The 21,870-nt window shown below is 37.8% G+C and overlaps 1 protein-coding gene across 1 annotated transcript in view; it reads left to right on the forward strand.

The window, feature by feature from the left end:
* Positions 1-19,898: 19,898 nt before the first annotated feature.
* The window catches only part of ADAM10 (ADAM metallopeptidase domain 10), a 140,681-nt gene continuing 138,709 nt past the window's right edge, over positions 19,899-21,870 (forward strand). The window contains exon 1 of the mRNA XM_007479669.3: positions 19,899-20,366. Coding sequence (XP_007479731.1) covers positions 20,312-20,366 — 55 coding nt within the window. The 5' untranslated portion in view covers positions 19,899-20,311. The remainder of the gene's footprint in view (positions 20,367-21,870) is intronic.

Here is a 21,870-nt window from a genome sequence, read left to right on the forward strand (position 1 = left end):
CTGACTCTCTTCACAGGGGTCAATCACAGCTTCCAAATTGTCTAGCACTGCCCAATGGGCAGTGTTTGTGGGAACCACTACTCACCATTTGGAGGGGTGAATACTCATCAAAAGGGTTCATATAAACGCTGATCATAGGATTCACAAGTTTGGGACTAAGTTAAAAAGTGTGGAGCTCTCTAAGTAAGTGACTTCTCTAAGTACCTTTCTAGTGTCTCATCTAGTACTAAGTAGGGTGTTCAATATTTTGTTGATTCAATTCAGAATTAGACAAAGAGAGTTAATCCTGTCTTCACAATCTAAGTAGGGGTACTTAAGTTAGTGTTAACTCAAAATAGACAAAGGGAATTAAGGATTGCCTTCCATAAGTATAAACTATAGAGATGTATAATTGAAAATCTGTTACCCTAAAAAAGAACTACATTTCCTGGGAGCCCACTGACTTCCTGTCCTTACATACTTCCTGTAGACAGGGGATATTAGGTGGGGATGTGGAGGGTCCCACCTCTTTTTAGCCCTGTTGGTGAACATGGTGGTGGTGAGTGGGAATTTTGAAATGGCCAATCAGCCATGGTCACGTGGTCTTTATTTTGTATCCCTTGTATCATTAATAAATCTCCTAAAATATAATATTTTTATTATTGAGATTTAATTTCAAATTTTACAGAGAGAACAAAGAATTCCCTTTTATAGTAGTATAGTCTATCACATTCAACCATTCCACAATATTGTAGTTACTGTGTATAATGTTCTCCTGGCTCTGCCCATTTTACTCTGCATCAGTTCATGTAAGTCTTTCCAACTCTTTCTGAAATCATTCTGTTCATCATTCCATATAGCACAATAATATTCCATACCATCATATAGCACAATGTATTCAGCCATTCCCCAATTGAGGGACATCACTTTAGTTTTTAATTCTTTGCCACCACAAAAAGAGCAGCTATACATGTTTTTGTACTAACAGGTGCTTTCCCATTTTTAAAAAATCTCTTTGGGATATAGAGCTAAAAGCAGTGTTACTGGGCCAAAATGTATGTATTCTTTTATAGTCCTTTGGGCATAATTCCAAATTGCCCTCCATATTGGTTGGATCAATTCACAACTCTACCAGCAGCCTATTGTTCTATTGACAGCTACCACTTTTGTTCAGGTCTTCATTACTTCTGTAATAGGTGGGTTAAAAGAAGGGTTCAAATCTAACTATATATATTAAATAACAGGTTTATTTAGCTAAAGGGAGGAAGGAAAAAAAGAAAATTAGGGAATAACTAACTTTTAACCCAAACAGAGATTAAACCCTTATAACTTCTTTAATTATTCTAAACTAAATTCTTACAGTAGAAATTATGGTTAGGGGTTTTTGTAGGAACAAGGACAAGGGCCAAAGAATCTCACAACCAGGAAACCTTTTTGAGTCAAGCAGTAGTCCCAGTAACAGCTCTGTTGAAATCCACTTGACAGCAGCAGCACTGGCAGCAACAGCAGCAAGGACAGGCAGAATACCAAGAAAGCCAAAGAGGAGGGAATCACTGGCACTCTGGGTCCACCCCAGAAATATCAAACAGAAACCCTCTTGGCTCTTCTGACTGCTAGGGGAAAAGTAGCAGCTTCTCTATCCCAGAGGAGTTCACCAACTGCTCTCTGAAATTGCCTGTGTGTTCAGTTCCCCCGCTCCTGAGAGTTCTGTGTGGAATGTTGGTTTGCAGGATCTCTTGCTGTCAGCTTGTCCCTGTTAAAATTCCTTACTATACTTCCCACCTAGATTATTTATTGTCATTACCTCCTACATGGTGTCTCTGTCTCAAGTCTCTGGCTACTTTAATCTATCCTCCACAAAGCTGTGGAATGATTTTCTTTATGTGAAGATCTGACCAAGTCACAGCTCTACTCAATGGAATCTGGTGACTCTCTTTTGCCTCTAGGATAAAAAATAAATTCCTCCATATAACTTTTAAAATCCTTTGCAACCTGTCCCCAGCCTTTTATATATACTTTGTATTTACATTTTCTATATACTTTTTATATGTTCTTGTGAAATCCATTAGAATGTAACCTCCTTATGAGTAGGAATTATTTTCTTTATTGTATTTGTTCCCCCAGTAAAGTCTCTAACAGTACTTTTGTGGTAGTTGTTCAGTTGTGTGCAACTCTTTGTGACTGCATTTGGGGGTTTCTTGGAAAAAATACTGGAGTGTATTCTTCTCTAGCTTATTTTATAGGTTAGGAAACTGAGGCAATCAGACTTAAATGATCCTTCCACTTATACCTCATTCCTTACAGCTTACTCTAATATCATGACATTGTTCACATTTGACTAGAAATTTTCAATTAGTTTTGGACTTCCTCAGAAGAAAAAATTGCAAATATCAGTTTTCTGGCCAGAAAATTCTAATTGTATCTCTGCAACTTTGATTAGATTTCATTCAGCTTAAAATAGGATATTTAAAACTTTTCACTTTTTATGCTTGCTTGAAAACTCTGATTTAAATAGACAATTAGAATAGAATAGGGAATCTTTTTTTTAACTTTTAAACACTATTTTTATTTGGTCAATTTCAAACATTATTCATTGGATACAGAAATAATTTTCTTTTCCTCCCTCCCCTCCCATTACCCCTCCCATAGCCAATACATGATTCCACTGGGTATCACATGTGTCCTTGATCTCAACCCATTTCCATATTGTTGGTATTTGCACTAAGATGTTCATTTAGAGCCAATATTCCCAATCATATCCCCTCAGCCCCTGTAGTCAAGCGGTTTGCCTTTCCTCAGTGTTTTTACTCCCACAGTTTGTCCTCTACTTGTGGATAGTGTTTTTTCTTATAGATCCCTGCAGATTGTTCAGGGACATTGCATCGACACTAATGGAAAAGTCCATTATGTTCGATTGTACCACAGTGTCTCAGTCTCTGTGTACAATGTTCTCCTGGTTCTGGTCCTTTTGCTCTGCATCATTTCCTGGAGGTTGTTCCAGTCCCCATGGAATTCCTCCACTTTATTATTCCTTTGAGCACAATAGTATTCTATCAACAACATATACCACAATTTGTTCAGCCATTCCCCAATTGAAGGGCATCCCCTCATTTTCCAGTTTTTTGCCATCAAAAAGAGCTCAGCTATGAATATTCTTGTACAAGTCTTTTTCCTTATTATCTCTTTGGGGTACAAACCCAGCAGTGCTATGGCTGGGTCAAAAGGTAGGCAGTCTATTAGCGCCCTTTAGGCATAGGTCCAAATTGCCCTCCAGAATGGTTGGATCAATTCACAACTCCACCAGCAATGAATTAATGTCCCAACTTTGCCACATCTCCTCCAGCATTCATTATTAGCCAATATGGTAGGTGTGAGGTGATACCTCAGAGTTGTTTTGATTTGGATCTCTCTGATTATCAGAGATTTAGAACACTTTTTCATGTACTTATTAGTAGTTTTTATTTCTTTAACAGGAAACTGCCTATTCATATCCTTTGCCCATTTATCAATTGGGGAATGGCCTTGATTTTTTGTACAATTGATTTAGCTCTTTGTAAATTTAAGTAATTAAACCTTTGTCAGAGGTTTTTGTTATGAAGATTTGTTTCCCAATTTGTTGCTTTCCTTCTGATTTTAGTTACATTGGTTTTGCTTTCCAAAAACTTTATAATTAGATGTAGTCAAATTTATTTATTTTATATTTTGTGACTCTTTCTAAGTCTTGCTTGGTTTTAAAATCTTTCCCTTCCCAAAGGTCTGACATGTATACTATTCTGTGTTCACCTAATTTATTTATAGTTTCCTTCTTTATGTTCAAGTCATTCACCCATTTTGAATTTATCTTGATGTAGGGTGTGAGGTATTGATCCAAACCTAATCTCTCCAACACTGTCTTCTAATTTTCCTAGCAGTTTTTATCAAATACTGGATTTTTGTCCCAAAAGCTGGAGTCTTTGAGTTTGCATAGACTGTCTTGCTGAAATCACTTACCTCAAGTCTATTCCATTGATCCTTAACCTTTAACCTCCATTGCCTAGCCCTTACCACTCTGCCTTAAAACAATAGGTATCTAAATGGATAATTAAAAAAAAAACAAAAAAAATCCCCAAAGAACTTTAAAAAAACTGGAGGTTATATAATTTAAAGACATCTCAGACTCCAATGGTTTATACAAATCTTTGTATTTTATTGCATTTTACTGATTGTTTTGTTTAAGATATACCTTTGTGATTTTAAGTTCATATATTACTGGATTCAATATTATTCTGTTATACTATTCATTTAATGTACTGAGTTTTAAAATTCTGTTGCTTTCCCCCTATAACCATATTGAAACAAATACCATTGTAACTAATCCCATATATGAAAAAACAGCTTTTTTTTTTTCTATTTTGCCTTTGTAAATTGTCACATAGAGGATAGATGGACTTCAGAACTGGTTACAATTGTATAACAACCTTTGGAAAATTTAATATGCTAAATATCTCAACTGATTTTAAGGGTTTTTAAAATATGATTTTTGGAATTTTTTTTAACAATCTCTGGTCATTTTTGCCTGCCCCTACCACGAGGTAAGGCCTCTTCTAATAGCTGAAATATGTGAATGGAAGTTGGGGCAGTTAATCTCAGGGCATTTGTACTCATAAAAAGCCTCCAAAAAAGGAGCATCTCTCATTTATACTCTTCAGCTCACTATTTTACTTCCACCAGAATGATATATTGATTTCTTGATTATATTCTTAACCCAAGATGAGTTTTACTTTGTTTAAAAATATGTTTATCACCAAGGTTGAAAGATTGCTACATTTGTAAAAATTGTGACAAATATCCATCAATTCATAGGCTTTTAAAATGCCATACAGCTATTATAATTAATTGGGCTACTGAGAATTTTGGAGATTTTGATAACTACATATTTGTACTATTGTTCTTTAAAAATGAAAAATGTTACCTTGTTCAATGCATTTGCTCATACTTACAGTGGATCATGGCCAGATATGAAGAGGAAATGATTCTCATTTTTGGTGAGAAAGCCTTGTATTCTACATTTTCTTAGCTGACACAGTGTGTCAATGATTATAAGCTATATTTTTCTTTTAAAATTTTTATTATTATATTTTTCTTGCATGTGCAATATACTATTTCAGTTTTTTTCTCTCCTTTTTTATATTTGAAGCACATGTCACCAGCATTAAGATTTTCTTTAACCTTTTTGATTTTTCAGTACTATAAGTTTAAGATACATTTGCTAATGCATAACCCAAAAGCTCGTGACTATAAAAATGTGCCACTAATTATTGAAAAAATTATGGGACTTTGCTTAATGATTCTGTCTGATTCCAGGACAAGATACACACAAAAGAGCTATTTCACAGGACCAAAGTAAAGCCAATCCAGGATGGATTGATGCACTTCTAGGCCAATGCAAAGGTTTTGAACCTAGTGTGAAGACTTGAGGTTACTGTGTTTAACATTGTTAGACACAGGCTTTCCTTGTGTCCACACTCACTATGAAAATACTCACAGACAAGTATCCCCAAAAAACCTTGGCTCATATAATCTGGTCCCCTTTTCTGCCTTTCATAGTGTGGTAACTTTCTGCAGTCCTGGCTACTGTCTGGGTAAATGCATCATTGCTTCAATCATTTTAATTGGACCTTGATTCAAGGACTTGTTATAGATTTTTTTTTTTACTTGGAATTTTTACACATAGGACTTTGATAGTCTATATTTTCATCCAGAAATTTTTCTTTTATATTTTGATTTTTCTGATGTCTTTGTAATTTCTTTTACCAATTGGTTCATATACCTCATACCTTAGCCATGCATCCCTAAGTGATCCTGTATTTTGCAATCATAACATGGGGAAATGTAAAAAATATTATTATTCAAATTACAAAGTTTAAATTCCTTTTGAGAAGAATTTTAGGTAAAGAAAGATGATATCTCTATGAATCCAGAAACTGAATTTTTGGAGAAGACACCATGAAGAAGCCTCCAGAACACAAGCTGCACAAGAATGAACTTTGGGTGTGGTTGTTTGAACATTTATTTGTATGTATACTTTCATGGCAAAGGGAACTGCCCCCTAACTGGCTTTTTGTCAATGTATCCAGCAATTATTGGTTTTGTTCTTTTTTTTTCTCTTATGCTCACATTATTGTAATATTTAAGTTGATTATGTTTTCATGATCCTTTTGGGGATATAACTAATTTTTTCAAAAATGATCACACGGTGATATGTAAAAAATGGAGACTTGAATCCAGGACTTCAATCCCCAGGAGTCCTTGCTCACTTCTCAGAATGCCTTATAACCTTGCCTGGGCCGAGAGTGAGATGGGGTATTTAACCTGGCTGTAAAGGCTATTAGCTCTCTGTTTTCTTTTCTGTTTCCCCTTGTAAGCAGATGGGTCTTTCATGATGTAGGTGAGATTGTCAAGGCCTCTCTCTCTCTCTCTCTCTCTGGCCTAGACACATGCCTTTCTTACTTGTATTTTCTTTAAATTCTCAACCTTAAATAAACCTCTAAAAATATAATACTCCTTGCAAAGAGAAACTAATTTCTACCTACCTCAGTTTCCCCCAAAATTTTAATCTTTACAATATCAAGGAAATAATGAAAAAAATACTAAGGAAGGTGGCCTTGCAGTCCCAGATCTCAAATTATATTACAAAGCAGTGGTCATCAAAACAATTTGGTACTAGCTAAGAGAAAGAAAGGAGGATCAGTGGAATAGACTTGGGGTAAATGATATCAGCAAGACAGTCTATGAGAAACCCAAAGACCCTGGGTTTTGGGACAAAAATCCACTATTTGATAAAAACTGCTAGGAAAATCAGAAGACAGTGTTGGAGAGATTAGGTTTGGATCAACACCTCACACCCTACACCAAGATAAACTCAGAATGGGTGAATGACTTGAATATAAAGAAGGAAACTTTAAATAAATTAGGTGAACACAGAATAGTATACATGTCAGACCTTTGGGAAGGGAAATATTTTAAAACAAAGCAAGACTTAGAAATAGTCACAAAATATAAAATAAATAATTTTGACTACATCAAATTAAAAAGTTTCTGTACAAACAAAACCAATGTAAGTAAAATTAGAAGGGAAGCAACAAATTGGGAAACAATCTTCATAACAAAAACCTCTGACAAAGGTTTAATTACTTAAATTTACAAAGAGCTAAACCAGTTGTACAAAAAATCAAGTCATTTTCCAATTGAAAAATGGGCAAAGGACATGAATAGGCAGTTTTCAGTTAAAGAAATCAAAACTATTAATAAGCACATGAATAAGCATTCTAAATATCTTATAATCAGAGAGATGCAAATCAAAACAACTCTGAGGTATCACCTCATACCTCGAAGATTGGCTAACATAACAGCAAAGGAAAGTAATGAATGCTGGAGGGCATGTGGCAAATGGGGACACTAATTCATTGCTGGTGGAGTTGTGAATTGATCCAACCATTCTGGAGGGCAATTTGGAACTATGCCCAAAGGGTGCTAATAGACTGCCTACCTTTTGACCCAGCCATAGCACTGCTGGGTTTGTACCCCAAAGAGATAATAAGGAAAAAGACTTGTACAAGAATATTCATAGCTGCGCTCTTTTTGGTGCCAAAAAAATTAGAAAATGAGGGGATGCCCTTCAATTGGGGAATGGCTGAACAAATTGTGGTATATATTATTGATGGAATACTGTTGTGCTCAAAGGAATAATAATGTGGAGGAATTCCAAGGAGACTGGAACAACCTCCAGGAAGTGATGCAGATTGAAAGGAGCAGAGCCAGGAGAACATTGTACACAGAGACTGAGACACTGTGGTACAATTGAACATAATGGATTTCTCCATTAATGGCAATGCAATGGCCCTGAACAATCTGCAGGGATCTATAAGAAAAAACACTATCCTTAAGCAGAGGACAAACTGTGGGAGTAAAACACCGAGGAAAGGCAACTGCTTGACTACAGGGGTTTAGGGGATATGATTGAGGAGAGGCACTAAATGAGCACCCTAACGCAAATACCAACCACAATGAAATGGGTTCGGAACAAGGACAGATGTGATACCCAGTGGAATTGCGTGTTGGCTATGGGAGGGGTGTTGGGGGGTGAGGAAAAGAAAATGATCTCTGTTTCCAATGAATAATTTATGAAAATGACCAAATACAATAATGTTTAAAAACTAAAAAATAAATAAATAAAAAGAATTTTATTTCTTCTTCTGTTAATCTAGGCAATTTATATTTTTCTAAATATTTATCCATATCACCTAAATTGGAATATTTATTGCCATATAATTGGGTAAAATAGTTTTTAATGATTGCCTTAATTTCCTCTTCATTGGAGGTGAGTTCTCTCTTTCCATCCCTGATACTGCTAATTTGATTTTCTTCTTTCCTCTTTTTTATTAGATTGACCAATATTTTGTCTATTTTGTTTGTTGTTTCAAAATACTAGTTTCTAGTCTTATTTATTAGTTCAATAATTCTATCACTTTTAATTTTATTAATTTCTCCCTTAATTTTTAGGATCTCTAATTTGGTTTTCTTCTGGGGATTTTTAATTTGTTCACTTTCAAGTTTTTTTATTTCTATGTACAATTTATTGACCTCTGCCCACCTTAATTTGTTAATATATGAACTCAAGGATATAAATTTTCTCCTGAGTACTGCTTTGGCTTCATCCCATAGAGTTTGAAAGGATTTCTCATCATTGTCATTTTCTTCAATGAAATTATTAATTGTTTCTATGATTTATTCTCTGATAAGTCAACTTTGGAGGATCATATTATTTAATTTCTAATTAATTTTTGATTTGGCTCTCCTTGTACCCTTACTGATCATTTTTTTTTTTTGCCTTATGCTCTGAAAAGTTTGCATTTATTATTTTTGTTTTTCTGCAGTTGTATGCCATGTTTTTATGACCTAGTATATGGTCAGTTTTTGTGAAAGTGCCAAGAAAGTGTGAATGTGAAAAGAAGATGTATTCCTTTTTGTCCCTATTTATTTTATTTTATTTTTATTTTAAACATTATTTTATTTGGTCATTTCCAAACATTACTCACTGGAAAAAAAGATCATTTTCTTTTCCACCCCCCCCCCCCACCTTTCCCTCTCCCATAGCCGACGCTGGATTCCATTGGTTATCACATGTTTTCTTGACTTCAACCCATTTCCCTGTTTTTGGTATTTGCATTAGAGTGTTCATTTAGAGTCTCTTCTCAGTCATATCCCCTCAACCCCTGTAGTCAAGCAGTTGCTTTTCATCGGTGTTTTTACTCCCACAGTTTAACCTCTGCTTGTGGATAGTGTTTTTTAGATCCCTGCAGATTGTTCAGGGACATTGCATTGCCACTAATGAAGTCCATCACCTTCGATTGCACCACAATGTATCAGTCTCTGTGTACAATGTTTTCCTGGTTCTGCTCCTTTCGCTCTGCATCACTTCCTGAAGGTTGTTCCAGTCTCCATGGAATTCCTCTACTTTATTATTCCTTTTAGCACAATAATATTCCATCACCAACATATACCACAATTTGTTCAGCCATTCCCCAATTGATGGGCATCCCCTCGTTTTCCAATTTTTGGCCACCACAAAGAGTGCAGCTATGAATATTCTTGTACAAGTCTTTTTCCTTATTATCTCTGGGGTACAAACCCAGCAGTGTTATAGCTGGATCAAAGGGCAGACAGTCTTTTATCACCCTTTGGGCATAGTTCCAAATTGCCCTCCAGAATGGTTGGATCAATTCACAACTCCACCAGCAATGAATTAGTGTCCCCATTTGCCACATGCCCTCCAGCATTCATTACTTTCCATAGCTGTCATGTTAGCCAATCTGCTAGGTGTGAGGTGATACCTCAGAGTTGTTTTGATTTGCATCTCTCTGATTATAAGAGATGTAGAACACTTTTTCATGTGCTTATTAATAGTTTTGATTTCTTTGGCTGAGAACTGCCTGTTCATGTCCCTTGCCCATTTATCAATTGGAGAATAGCTTGATTTTTTGTACAATTGATTTAGTTCTTTGTAAATTTGAGTAATTAAACCTTTGTCAGAGGTTTTTATGAAGATTGTTTCCCAATTTGTTGCTACCCTTCTGATTTTGGTTACATTAGTTTTGTTTGTACAAAAACTTTTTAATTTGATGTATTCCAGATTATTTATTTTGCATTTTGTAACTCTTTCTAATTCTTGCTTGGTTTTGAAGTTTTCCCTTCCCAAAGGTCTGACATGTATGCTATTCTGTGTTCGCCTAATTTTCTTATAGTTTCCTTCTTTATGTTCAAGTCATTAACCCATTTTGAATTTATCTTGGTGTAGGGTGTGAGGTGTTGATCTAAACCTAATCTTTCCCACACTGTCCTCCAATTTTCCCAGCAGTTTTTATGAAATAGTGGATTTTGGTCGCAAAAGCTGGAATCTTTGGGTTTGTCATATATTGTCTTGCTGAGGTCGCTTGCCCCCAGTTTATTCCACTGATCCTCCTTTCTGTCTCTTAGCCAGTACCAAATTGTTTTGATGACCACTGCTTTATAATATAGTCTGAGATCTGGGACTGCAAGAACCCCGTCTTTTGTATTTTTTTCATTATTTCCCTGGATATCCTTGTTCTTTTGTTCTTCCAAATGAACTTTGTTATGTTTTTTTCTAAATTAGGAAAAAAAATTTTTGGAAGTTCTATGGGTATAGCACTAAATAAATAGACCATCATGTTATCCGCAAAGAGTGATAACTTGATCTCCTCGTTGCCAATTTTAATGCCTTCAATTTCTTTTTCTTCTCTAATTGCTACTGCTAGTGTTTCTAATACAATGTCAAATAATAGAGGTGATAATGGGCATCCTTGTTTCACTCCTGATCTTAATGGGAATGGATTTAGTTTATCCCCATTGCAGATGATATTAGTTGATGGTTTTAGATATATACTGTTTATTATTTTTAGGAACGACCCTTCTATTCCTATGCTTTCTAGTGTTTTTAGTAGGAATGGGTGTTGTATTTTATCAAAGGCTTTTTCTGCATCTATTGAGATAATCATGTGGTTCTTGTTGGTTTGCTTGTTGATGTGGTCAATTATGTGGATAGTTTTCCTAATATTGAACCAGCCCTGCATCCCTGGTATAAATCCTACTTGATCATGGTGGATGACCCTTCTGATCACTTGCTGGAGTCTTTTTGCTAGTATCCTATTTAAGATTTTTGCATCTATATTCATTAGGGAGATTGGTCTATAATTTTCTTTCTCTGTTTTTGGCCTGCCTGGCTTTGGAATTAGTACCATGTTTGTGTCATAAAAGGAGTTTGGTAGAACTCCCTCTTTGCTTATTATGTCAAATAGTTTGTATAGTATTGGAGTTAGCTGTTCTTTGAATGTTTGATAGAATTCACTGGTGAATCTGTCAGGCCCTGGGGAATTTTTCTTAGGAAGTTCTTTGATGGCCTGTTGGATTTCTTTTTCTGATATGGGATTATTTAAGAAATCTATTTCTTCTTCTGTTAGTCTAGGCAATTTATATTTTTGTAAATATTCATCCATATCACCTAGTTTGGTATATTTATTGCCATATAGTTGGGCAAAGTATTTTTAATGATTGCCTTAATTTCCTCTTCATTGGAGGTGAGATTCCCCTTTTCATCCTTGATGCTGTTAATTTGCCTTTCTTCTTTCCTTTTTAAAATTAGATTGCGCAGTACTTTGTCTATTTTGTCTGTTTTTTCAAAGTACCAGTTTCTAGTCTTGTTTATTAACTCAATAGTTCTGTCACCTTCGATTTTATTAATTTCTCCCTTAATTTTTAGGATCTCTAGTTTGGTTTTCTTCTGGGGGTTTTTAATTTGTTCATTCTCAAGTTTTTTGATTTGCATTTCCAATTCCTTGATCTCTGTCCTCCCTAATTTGTTAATATATGCACTCAGGGATATGAATTTTCCTCTAAGTACTGCCTTGGCTGCATCCCATAAGGTTTGAAAGGATGTCTCGCCGTTGTCATTTTCTTCAACGAAATTATTAATTGTTTCTATGATTTCTTCTCTAACTATCCAATTTTGGAGTATCATATTATTTAATTTCCAATTATTTTTTTATTTGGCTCTCCATGTACTCTTACCGATCAATATTTTTATTGCCTTGTGATCTAAAAAGGCTGCATTTATTGTTTCTGCTTTTCTGCATTTGAGTGCCATGTTTCTGTGACCTAGTGTATGATCTATTTTTGTGAATGTGCCATGTGGTGCTGAAAAGAAGGTGTATTCCTTTTTGTCCCTATTTATTTTTCTCCATATGTCTATTAACTCTAATTTTTCTAATATTTCATTCACCTCTTTTACCTCTTTTTAATTCATTTTTTGATTCATCTAAATTTGATAGTGGTTGGTTCAAGTCTTCCACTAATATGGTTTTACTGTCTATTTCCTCCTTCAATTCTACTAGTTTCTCCATTAGAAATTTGGGTGCTATACCATTTCGTGTATACATGTTGATTAGTCATATTTCCTCATTATCTATACTCCCTTTTATCAGGATGTATTTACCTTCTCTATCCCTTTTAAGCAGGTCTATTTTTACTTTGGCTTTGTGAGATATCATGATTGCAACTCCTGCCTTCTTTCTGTCAGTTAAGGCCCAATAGGTCTTGCTCTACCCTTTAATTCTGAGCTTGTGAGTATCTACTAGTCTCATGTGTTTCTTGTAGATCACATATGGTAGGATTCTTGATTCTAATCCACTCTCCTATTTGTCTGCGTTTTATGGGTGAGTTCATCCCTTTCACATTTAAAGTTATGATTGTTACTTTTGAGTTCCCTAGCATTTTGATATCCTCTCCTAATTTTGACCATTCTTCTTTTGCTATCTCCTTTTAAACCAGTGGCTTACTTTTAGTCAATTCCCCTATTCCCCTCCCTTGATATGCTTCTCTTTCTGTTTTTTTGTTCCTCCCTTTTTGTTCCCTTCTTGTTTTTTTAGGGTATGTTAAATTCCCTCCCCTCTCTCCTTCCCTCCCTTTTTTTTGAACTCCCTCCACCCTATCCCCCTTAGTTTTCCCTTCTTCCTTACCCTGTAGGATAAGATAGACTTCAAGATCCCAATGGATCTAGATGCTCTTCCCTCTCAAAATTGATTTCACCAAGAGTAATATTCGAGTATTACGTATTAGCACTCTCTTACTCTCCCTCTTATAAGAGTATTCTTCCCTTCCCCTTTCCATGTGTGTCTTTGTGTGACAAAGATCATTCTATTTATTTTATTTCTTCAAGTATCTCTTAGTACCATTATTGATTCCCCCAACCCCTTTTTTTGTTTTTTTGTTTTTTAATTTTATAGTATTTTATTTGATCATTTCCATGCATTATTCATTAAAGACAAAGATCATTTTCTTTTCCTTCCCCCTCCTGCCCCCCATAGCCGACACGTGATTCTACTGGGTATCACATGTGTTCTTGATTCGAACCCATTGCCATGTTGTTAATATTTGCATTAGAGTGTTCGTTTAGAGTCTCTCCTCTGTCATGTCCCCTCAACCGCTGTAGTCAGGCAGTTGCTTTTCCTTGGTGTTTCTACTCCCACAGTTTGTCCTCTGCTTATGGATAGTCCAATCTCTTTTTTTGCATATTATTTTATAGCCTTTAATGCCCCAATATTTTCCTATGAATGATTCTTCTATTTACTATAATAATGAAAATATTTTTGAGAGTTACAAATACTATTTCTCCCATATATATTAATAGATATACTTTGATTTAATTGTAGCCCTTAAAGAAGAGAGTTTTAATAAAAAAAAAACCCACATTTTTCTCCTTTTCCCTCTCTTTCATATTTACCTTTTTATGTTTCTCTTGGTCTTTGTTTTTGGATATCAAACTTTCCACTTAGTTCTGGTCTTTTCCTTATAAGTACTTGGAAATTTCCTATTTGGTTGAATGTCCATACTTTCCCCTGGAAGTATATAGTCAGTTTTGATGGATAGGTGATTCTTGGTTGAAGACTGAGTTCTCTTGCCTGTCTGAATATTGTGTTCCAGGCCTTGCAGTCCTTTAGTGTGGAAACTGCCAGGTCTTTTGTGATCCTGATTGGTGCTCCCTTTGTATCTGAATTGTTTCTTTTTGGCTTCTTGTAGGATTTTCTTCTTAGTGTGAAAGCTCTGGAATTTGGCAATTACATTTCTGGAAGTTGTTTTTTGGGGGTTTAGTGTAGAGGATGTTCTATGAACTTTTTCAATGTCTAGTTTTCCCCCTTGATTTAGAACTTCAGGGCAATTTTCTTGGATGATCTCTTGTAGTATGGTGTCAAGGTTTTTGTTTATTCTTGGCTTTTCATGGAGACCAATGATTCTCAAATTGTCTCTCCTTCCTCTGTTTTCCTGATCTGTCACCTTGTCAGAGAGCTATTTTATGTTTTCTTCTATTTTGTCAGTCTTTTGACTTTGCTTTATTAATTCTTGCTGTTTTGCAAGATCATTGGTTTCTAGTTGCTCAATTCTGGTCCTTAAAGCCTGGTTTTCTGTTATAATCTTTTGGTTTTCTGCTTTAATCTTTGGTATTCAGCTATGATTTCTTCATGTTTTTGGGAACCATTCCCCACTTCTCTTTCCAGAAGGCTTCCATCTTTTTTATAAGTTCCAATTGAGATTTTTCCAGAGCTTTGACAATTTCCATTTTTTTTTTAGATTTTGCTTTTGTTTGAATTTCTTCCAGTGTTTCCTCTGTAGCCTGGGTTTTTCCTCTGTAAAAATTCTCAAGCATCACAGCCTTTTAATTGGATTTTTTGGAAGGATTTTAAGGTACCTGTGCACAATTAGTCATTTTCCTTGATGTTTTCCCTTCCCTCTTTAGTCAAAAATCTGAGTCAGCTGGACAGGTTCTCTGTGTATGGAGTTAAGGAGCAAGGATTTTGCCTGAGGCAAGCTCTCAAATCTCTGCAGTTCGTTGCAGCTCTTCTCGGTGCTACCTTCTCAGGGGTGCTCAAGGTCTGAGCTCTCCTGCTAGCCTGTGTCTCTGGTCTTGCTGCCTCCAGGGGGTATTTCTCTGGCTGTCCCAGTCAGCTCCCAAGGATGTAGAAGTTCCTCCTTGCTCACTCCAGAGGCACACCTCCCTCACTCCCTGGTTCTGGTGGGCTCACTGGCTCCAGGCACCTATGGTCTGAACTCCCTCGTGTGCTGGGGCTTCCCACCTAGCTGTCTCAGGGGTGAATCCCCTGTGGTCATAGTCAGCTCCCAAGGACACTGAGGTGCCCCTTGCTCACTCCAGGGGTGACCCTTGCTCACTCATCTTGGTGTGCGCTGGCTCTGGCTCTGGTTTTGTAGGTTGTGGTGGGCGAGAGTGGATCGGCTCAAGCTTGGGTAGAAGCTCTTTCATCCTCTTATAGACTGGAAAAGTCCCAATTCAATGCTGCACCCTACTGTACAGCTCCTCAACTCCTCTGAAAATGATTCTTAAGGTTTTTTGGGGTAGTCCTTGTCAGTGTGTGCTGGGGAGAGGATGTGACCCGAGTTTAGACTGCCACCATGCTTACTCAGAAGTCTCCTGAATAAGTAATCTTAAGTGGCCTTGAAGGTCATCTCATTAAACTCCTTTACCGTTAAGGATCATGAGAACATGGTGTGGTCTGGAAGGTTTTTACTTTCCTAAGCAGTCATGACTGTTGGTAGTGAAAAGCTGTAGTGAGCATATTTCAAAGTACTTTGTGTGCGTGTGCGTAGAACACTATCTGATGAAAATAATGACTGAGAGAATGGTATAAAGCTGGTTATCTGCTAATTTCCAAATTCCCAAATAAAATCCAAAAGGCAACTGTTCCTTAAAGCTTGTGTAGCATTCCAGCCCATATGTATAATTAAGAGGCAAGGATTGTGTGTGGGCACATGGCCATTCTGCACATGGCAATGAACTCTGTTCTCAGCGTGGCTGGAGTTAGGGTGCGAAACCTTGCTTCCCTTTGTCTCACTCACCTGAGGATAAAATCCCCACCTTCACCTTGTCGTAATTTGCAATTATCCAATGGCAATACACTATGTAACTCATCAATATGTATTGAGTACATTTGCGTATCAAAGAGATTAAATAGGGAGCTGTGACCAGCTCTCTCTTTTCTCCTTCCTCTTCTTCTTGGACAATCTCACAGGTTTGCTACACTGTTTTTCCACCTTTCTCTCTCTTCTCTATCTCTACCTGAGGCCTGGCCTTTGGCCAGGTGTCTCTTTCTTTTCCAATGCTAATACCTAGCATTCTCCAATTCTCTCTATTAGTCTCTATTCATTCTCTTAGTTGAGCTATATCATCCTCTGACCAGTGAAGTGTTAAATTGGGATCTCTGGACAGAAGATAGCCTTCCAGTGACGTCCATTGATCGGAGCATGGCTGCGGCTCCAATATATTAATATTAACTGATCTCTGGCTCATTTTTGACATCCCGAACTTGGCTCCCTCATGCCCTTCGAGGCATCCAGAACTTCTATCCTTTTTCTATCTTCCTATCTTGAGGCTTCCCGTGGGCTCGGGAAGCTTTAGCTTGGATCCTTTTCCCATGGCAGAAAATGTTCTTGAGATCCTTCCACTTATACTTCATTCCTTATAGCTTACAATATGACATTTTTCACATTGTTCACATTTTCAATTAGTTTTGGACTTCCTCAGAAAAAAAATTGCAAATAATCATTTTCCTGGCCAGAAAATTCTAATAATATTTATGCAACTTTGATTAGATTTCATTCAGCTTTAAATAGGATATTTCAAACTTTTCACATGTTATGGTTGAATGAAATATAAGAATGTCACTTTACTATGAATAATAGTAATGTAATAATACTCTTTCCTTTCTCAAATCAATGGCTTCAAGCAAAACAAAAGAATTATTAGTTAGAAAAGATACAAGAAAGAAGTTCTAGGTTATAAAATATCAACATTTTCCTAATGAAAAGTCATCTAAAATGCATGGAATTACAGAATCTTAGGGAATGAAGAGAAAGGATCAGGGAATTCATTTTTTGGAGGGTCACAACCTATACATAGAATGTGAAAGAGAAATGCAAAAAATATACTTTCTGTACTGAAGAGCCTAAAGGGCTAAACTAGATGCAAATTGATTTTCATTGCTTTTGTTTATATTTTTTGGCACACCAAAACATGCTTAGACATTCTGTTGACTTCATGTTGAAGTAGTTCTGCTGTTGGTAGGACTTTACATTTATTTCTAACTTTTAGTTTACTTTGAAATTTGTAACAAATGGTAGACTGTTTTTGTGTTTCTGGTTGTGGTTATAAAAATTATTTAACAGTACATTGAGTATGAAAATTCCAATCCTCAAATTGGATTATAAAGAAAGTCATTGGAACCATTTTGTGATGTTTATGTAAATGAAAAGTAAATGAATGGAACAATCTAAACAAGAATAAGAAATAATTGACCTCAATAACACATTATTTGATAAGCCAGAAAACATCAATTACTTAGGAGAGAATTCTATTTGAAGTGTTATGAAAACTGGAAAGCACTATGATTTAGATCAACATTTTACACTGCCCTCTCCCAATAAATTAAAAATGGATATGTGACTGAAATATTAAATATCATACCATTAAAAATGAATTAGATTATATACCTTTCACAACTATGGGTAAGGAATGAATATGTAAACAAACAAGGAATACAAAAGACAAGATAGATAATTTTGATTAAATGAAATTAAAAAACTTTTTGCAGAAATAAAATTTGTGCATCTATTATAAGAAAGATGTTTACACTAAATATATCTTATAACAGTTTGATATTTGAGATATACAGAAGAAATAAGTAAAGCTAAAAGCTCTTTTGAAAAAGTAGCAAGGGGATATGAACAAACAGTTCTCAAAAGAAAAAGTGTCATATGAAACAAAAGGAAGCAACTTTGAGGTTCACCTAACACCCAGTATACTACTAGCAATGGTTACAAAAGATAGGAATAGTCAATAATATACTAAAGCTGTGGAAAGACAGGTACTCTGTTGTATCATTGTTGAAGTTTTAAATTGGGATGAGAATTTTATTTCATTTTGGTTATAGAAATGTATTTATTTTAAAATTAATTAATTAATTGAGAATATTTTTCCATAGTTACATGATTCATGTTCTTTCCCTACCCCCTCCTGGAGTTGACAAGCAATTCCACTGGGTTATACATGTATAATTGCTCAAAATCTATTTCCATATTATTAATATTTGCAATAGAGTGATCATTTAAAGCCAAAATCTCTAATCATGTACCCATCGAACAATGTGATCAATCACATGTTTTTCTTCTATATTTCTACTTCCACAGTTCTTTCTCTGGATGTGGATATCATTCTTTCTCCAAGTCCTTAAGGACTGTCCTGAATCATTGCATTGTTACCAGTAAAGAAATTCATTGCATTTGATTGTGCCACATCGTTTTACTTTCTGTGTAAAATATTCTCCTGGTTCTGCTCATTTTACCCTGCATCAGTTCCTGGAGGTCTTTCCAGTTCACATAGAAATCCTTCAGTTCATCATTTCTTTGTTCAGCCATTTCCCATTGGGGGGACACTCTCATATTTTCCAGTTTTTTGCCACTATAAAAACCACAGCTATAAATATTTTTGTACAAGTATTTTTCCTTATTATCCCAGCAGTAGTGGTATTGCTTGATCACATGATATGCAAATCTTTTAAAGCCCTTTGGGCATTGTTCCAAATTGTCTTCCAGAATGGTTGGATCAATTCACAACTCCACCAACAATTCATTAGTGTGGTATGACCATTTTAGAAAGCAATTTGGATTCATGTAAACAAAGTTGCTAAAAATCTTTCCCCAAGTATTCAACTGAAAGAAATAGTCGTAGGAAGTTACTGACAAAAATAAGGGCTCAGTACATACCAAAATATTTATAGCAGCACTTTTTGTAGTAGCAAATAACTGGAAACCAAGTAGATTGATATCTAGGAGATGGCTAAAGTTGTGGCACACAACAGGCAACTAGGTGGCGTAGTGGGTAGAGTGCTGGCCACGGAATTGAGGAGACCGAATTTTAATCTTACTGAAGACACACGAATAGTGAGAATTTTCAGTCAGTAATTCTTGCTACCTGTTTCCTCATCTGTATAATGGAGAAAATAATAGAATCTACCTCTCATGTACGAGGCGACAATATTTATAAAGAGCTTTGCAAGCACTATCTGTTGATAATTATTACATGAATATAATATGTTATCGTTCTGTAGGAAATCATGAGCAGAGAAACTTGAAAATATTCTTAAGAATGGACGAAAAGTGAAGTAAATTAATCTATGAAAACAACATGCACAATGACGATGTAAATATGAAATTCGGCAACCACTAAAAAAATGGAAAACTGAATGTTGTGAAATTATAAAGAACTTGGCTCTGAAGAAGAGACTTAAAGAAGGCAGCAGACCTTCCTTTGCAGAACTACGGGTGTAAAAATATTGCATATAACGTCAGTCTTTTAAAAAAATGTTGACTAGTTTTATATAACTTTTTTTTATTCTTTACCATAAGGATAACCCTCCTGAATGGGTTAGGGAGAAATACAGTAAGAAATGTGGTCATAATAAAACAATAAAATTTAAATATCTAAAAAAACTACATCTACGTCACAGGCCGGAAGTGGGCATTCACTACTGTCTCATTTTGACCAACTTTGACTATTTGGTTAAAATAAAAATCGGAGGCTTCTGTGGCTTTAAGGCGGAGGAGGGCACTCTTTCGCAACGCGCGCGCCGCTCAGAAGCCGCTTCTCCTGGGGGTTGGAGGAGGTGCCAGCTGAGACACCGCCTCTCTAGGGGAGGGGCAAAGTTGGCGAGTGAGAGACCAATTCAAGGTTGGGGAATAGGAAACCGCGACGGTGGTCCGTGTAGTCAAAGAAGGAGCGCGCGTCACGCGGGGCAGCCGAGGGAGGGGGGAGGAGGGACGGGTGCGGCCCCGTGGTGCCCGTTGGACGCCCGCGCATCACGTGGTGAGGAAGGAGGCGGAGGTCGAGGGCTCGGGGGGAGGGGGCAGCGGAGGGAAGCAGAGGAGGGAAAAAGGGAGGGAGGGAAGGAAAACGGAGAAGGAAGGAAACAAGGAAGTGGGGGGGGAGGGAGGTCCCTGTTTTGGAGGTACTGGAAGCGCAGCCGGCCGCTGAAGTAGAGCAAGAAGGAGGTGCTTGGCGGCACCAGCGGCCGGGGGAGGGTCCTGGGTTCCCGCGGAGGCTCCGGACCAAGCCCCTTCAGTTTCTCCCACCGGATCAATGTGCTGTTGTTAACCCGTGAAGAGGCGGCGGCGGGGCCTGGGCTAGCGGCGACGGCGGAGGCAGCGGCGGCGGAAGATGGTGTTGCTGAGAGTGTTAATTCTGCTTCTCTCCTGGGCGGCGGGGCTCGGAGGTGAGGCACGGCGGCACCGGGGGTCTCCGGGCCCGAGGGGCCGGGGGCTTCAGCGGCGCTTCTCTTGCGCGCTGCCCTCCCCCTCCTCATTGTCCCTTGCGCCCAGAGCCAACGGGCTCCCTCCCGTCCGGGGCGGGCCGGTGCGGCCCCCTCTCCTCCCCGCCTCCTGCGGCCGAGGCGGCGAGGGGAGTGCGGGCGCCGAGCCGAGTCCCTGAGGAAGAGGAGCTGGGAGGAAGGGGAATTCCCACCCCCATCCCGGGGTCCTCCCGGGTGTGTCGGGTGGAGGTGGGGCGTTTAGCCTGTGCGGATCGGGATCCCACCGGGGGAGTGAGGGGGCTGGTTGATGGTGGGGGCGGCACTTGCTGTTGCCTTTTTGCCTCCTTGACTGGAGTGGGGACCCTACAAGAGCCCCCCTCCCGGAGAGAGCGGAGATCGCTGCCCCCACCTCTCAATGCTTTCGTCTTGTTTCACTCTTTCCCCTCTTCCCCAACCTTGGGACTGAGTGTGATGTCTCTGGCTGGCCGCTTTCGGAGTCCGCCCAGCCGGCGGCCGCGGGCCGCGGAGACTGGTGGGAAGTTCAGCTGTTTGCCCGGCCTCTCGTATTGTTCTGGACTTGGCGCCGAGGTCCTGTCCCCACCTCATTGTGCCTAGAGGCCGCACCTTGAGAGCAAAGTAACCCACTGTCGTTTCCTGCTCTCTTCCCCTTTTGATGGGGAGTTGAGTAGCCTCGGGGTCCGGGTTGGTGCCTAGTTTTGGTGTGGAGAACAACCTTAGCTTTTTAGAGTCTTCTAATGCGAAGTATTGATCTAACACTTGCTGGGACTTTGTTGTTTGGTCCGAGCTTCTCTGGCTGTGGGGAAGGGGTTTGGTTGGAGAGGAGTTTGTAAAACTGCTGTTTTGTGTTTAGGGGTTTCTCTGCTTCTTCGAACCAAAATTCTGGCACATTTCTAGAGGGAGGGCCTTTGGATGACACAACTTATTCTCTGGTTGGGAATTGTGGACGACAGTTTCCCAAAACTCGTTGGGTGGAGTAGGAAGATTGGCGTTGAACTATTACCGTTGTTAATAGTTTGTCCAAGAAGTTAAGAGACCATTCCACCACCCTCTCCCCCCTCTCCCCCCCATGTACTTTTAGGAACACTAAGTTATGGTTGTTTGGACTGTGTGGACTCTCAAGACAACTTTTTCTCTCTTCCCTTGTTAAATCTTTTGCAAGGTGTGTTTACAAACATCTGATCGTTGGCACATTTTTTATAAATGCTTTTGTTTAATAAGATGTCTAATGATAAGAAATTATTTGGCTTGTTTGCCACAAACATCTTGCTTATGCTTTGGATCAGTAGAGGCTTCATTTATTACTACATAAATAGCAATGGTCAAATATATCCAAGAATCGAAAGGATCTATATTAGACCTGGATTGGGAAGTTATTTTTAGAGGCTAGAATTTAAGAAAGTCTGTGTCTTCATATACAGAAGTAGAATTTTAGGGAACATTATGAATT

Source organism: Monodelphis domestica, chromosome 1 (genome assembly GCF_027887165.1).
Source record: "Monodelphis domestica isolate mMonDom1 chromosome 1, mMonDom1.pri, whole genome shotgun sequence".
Classification (NCBI taxonomy): Eukaryota; Metazoa; Chordata; class Mammalia; order Didelphimorphia; family Didelphidae; genus Monodelphis; species Monodelphis domestica.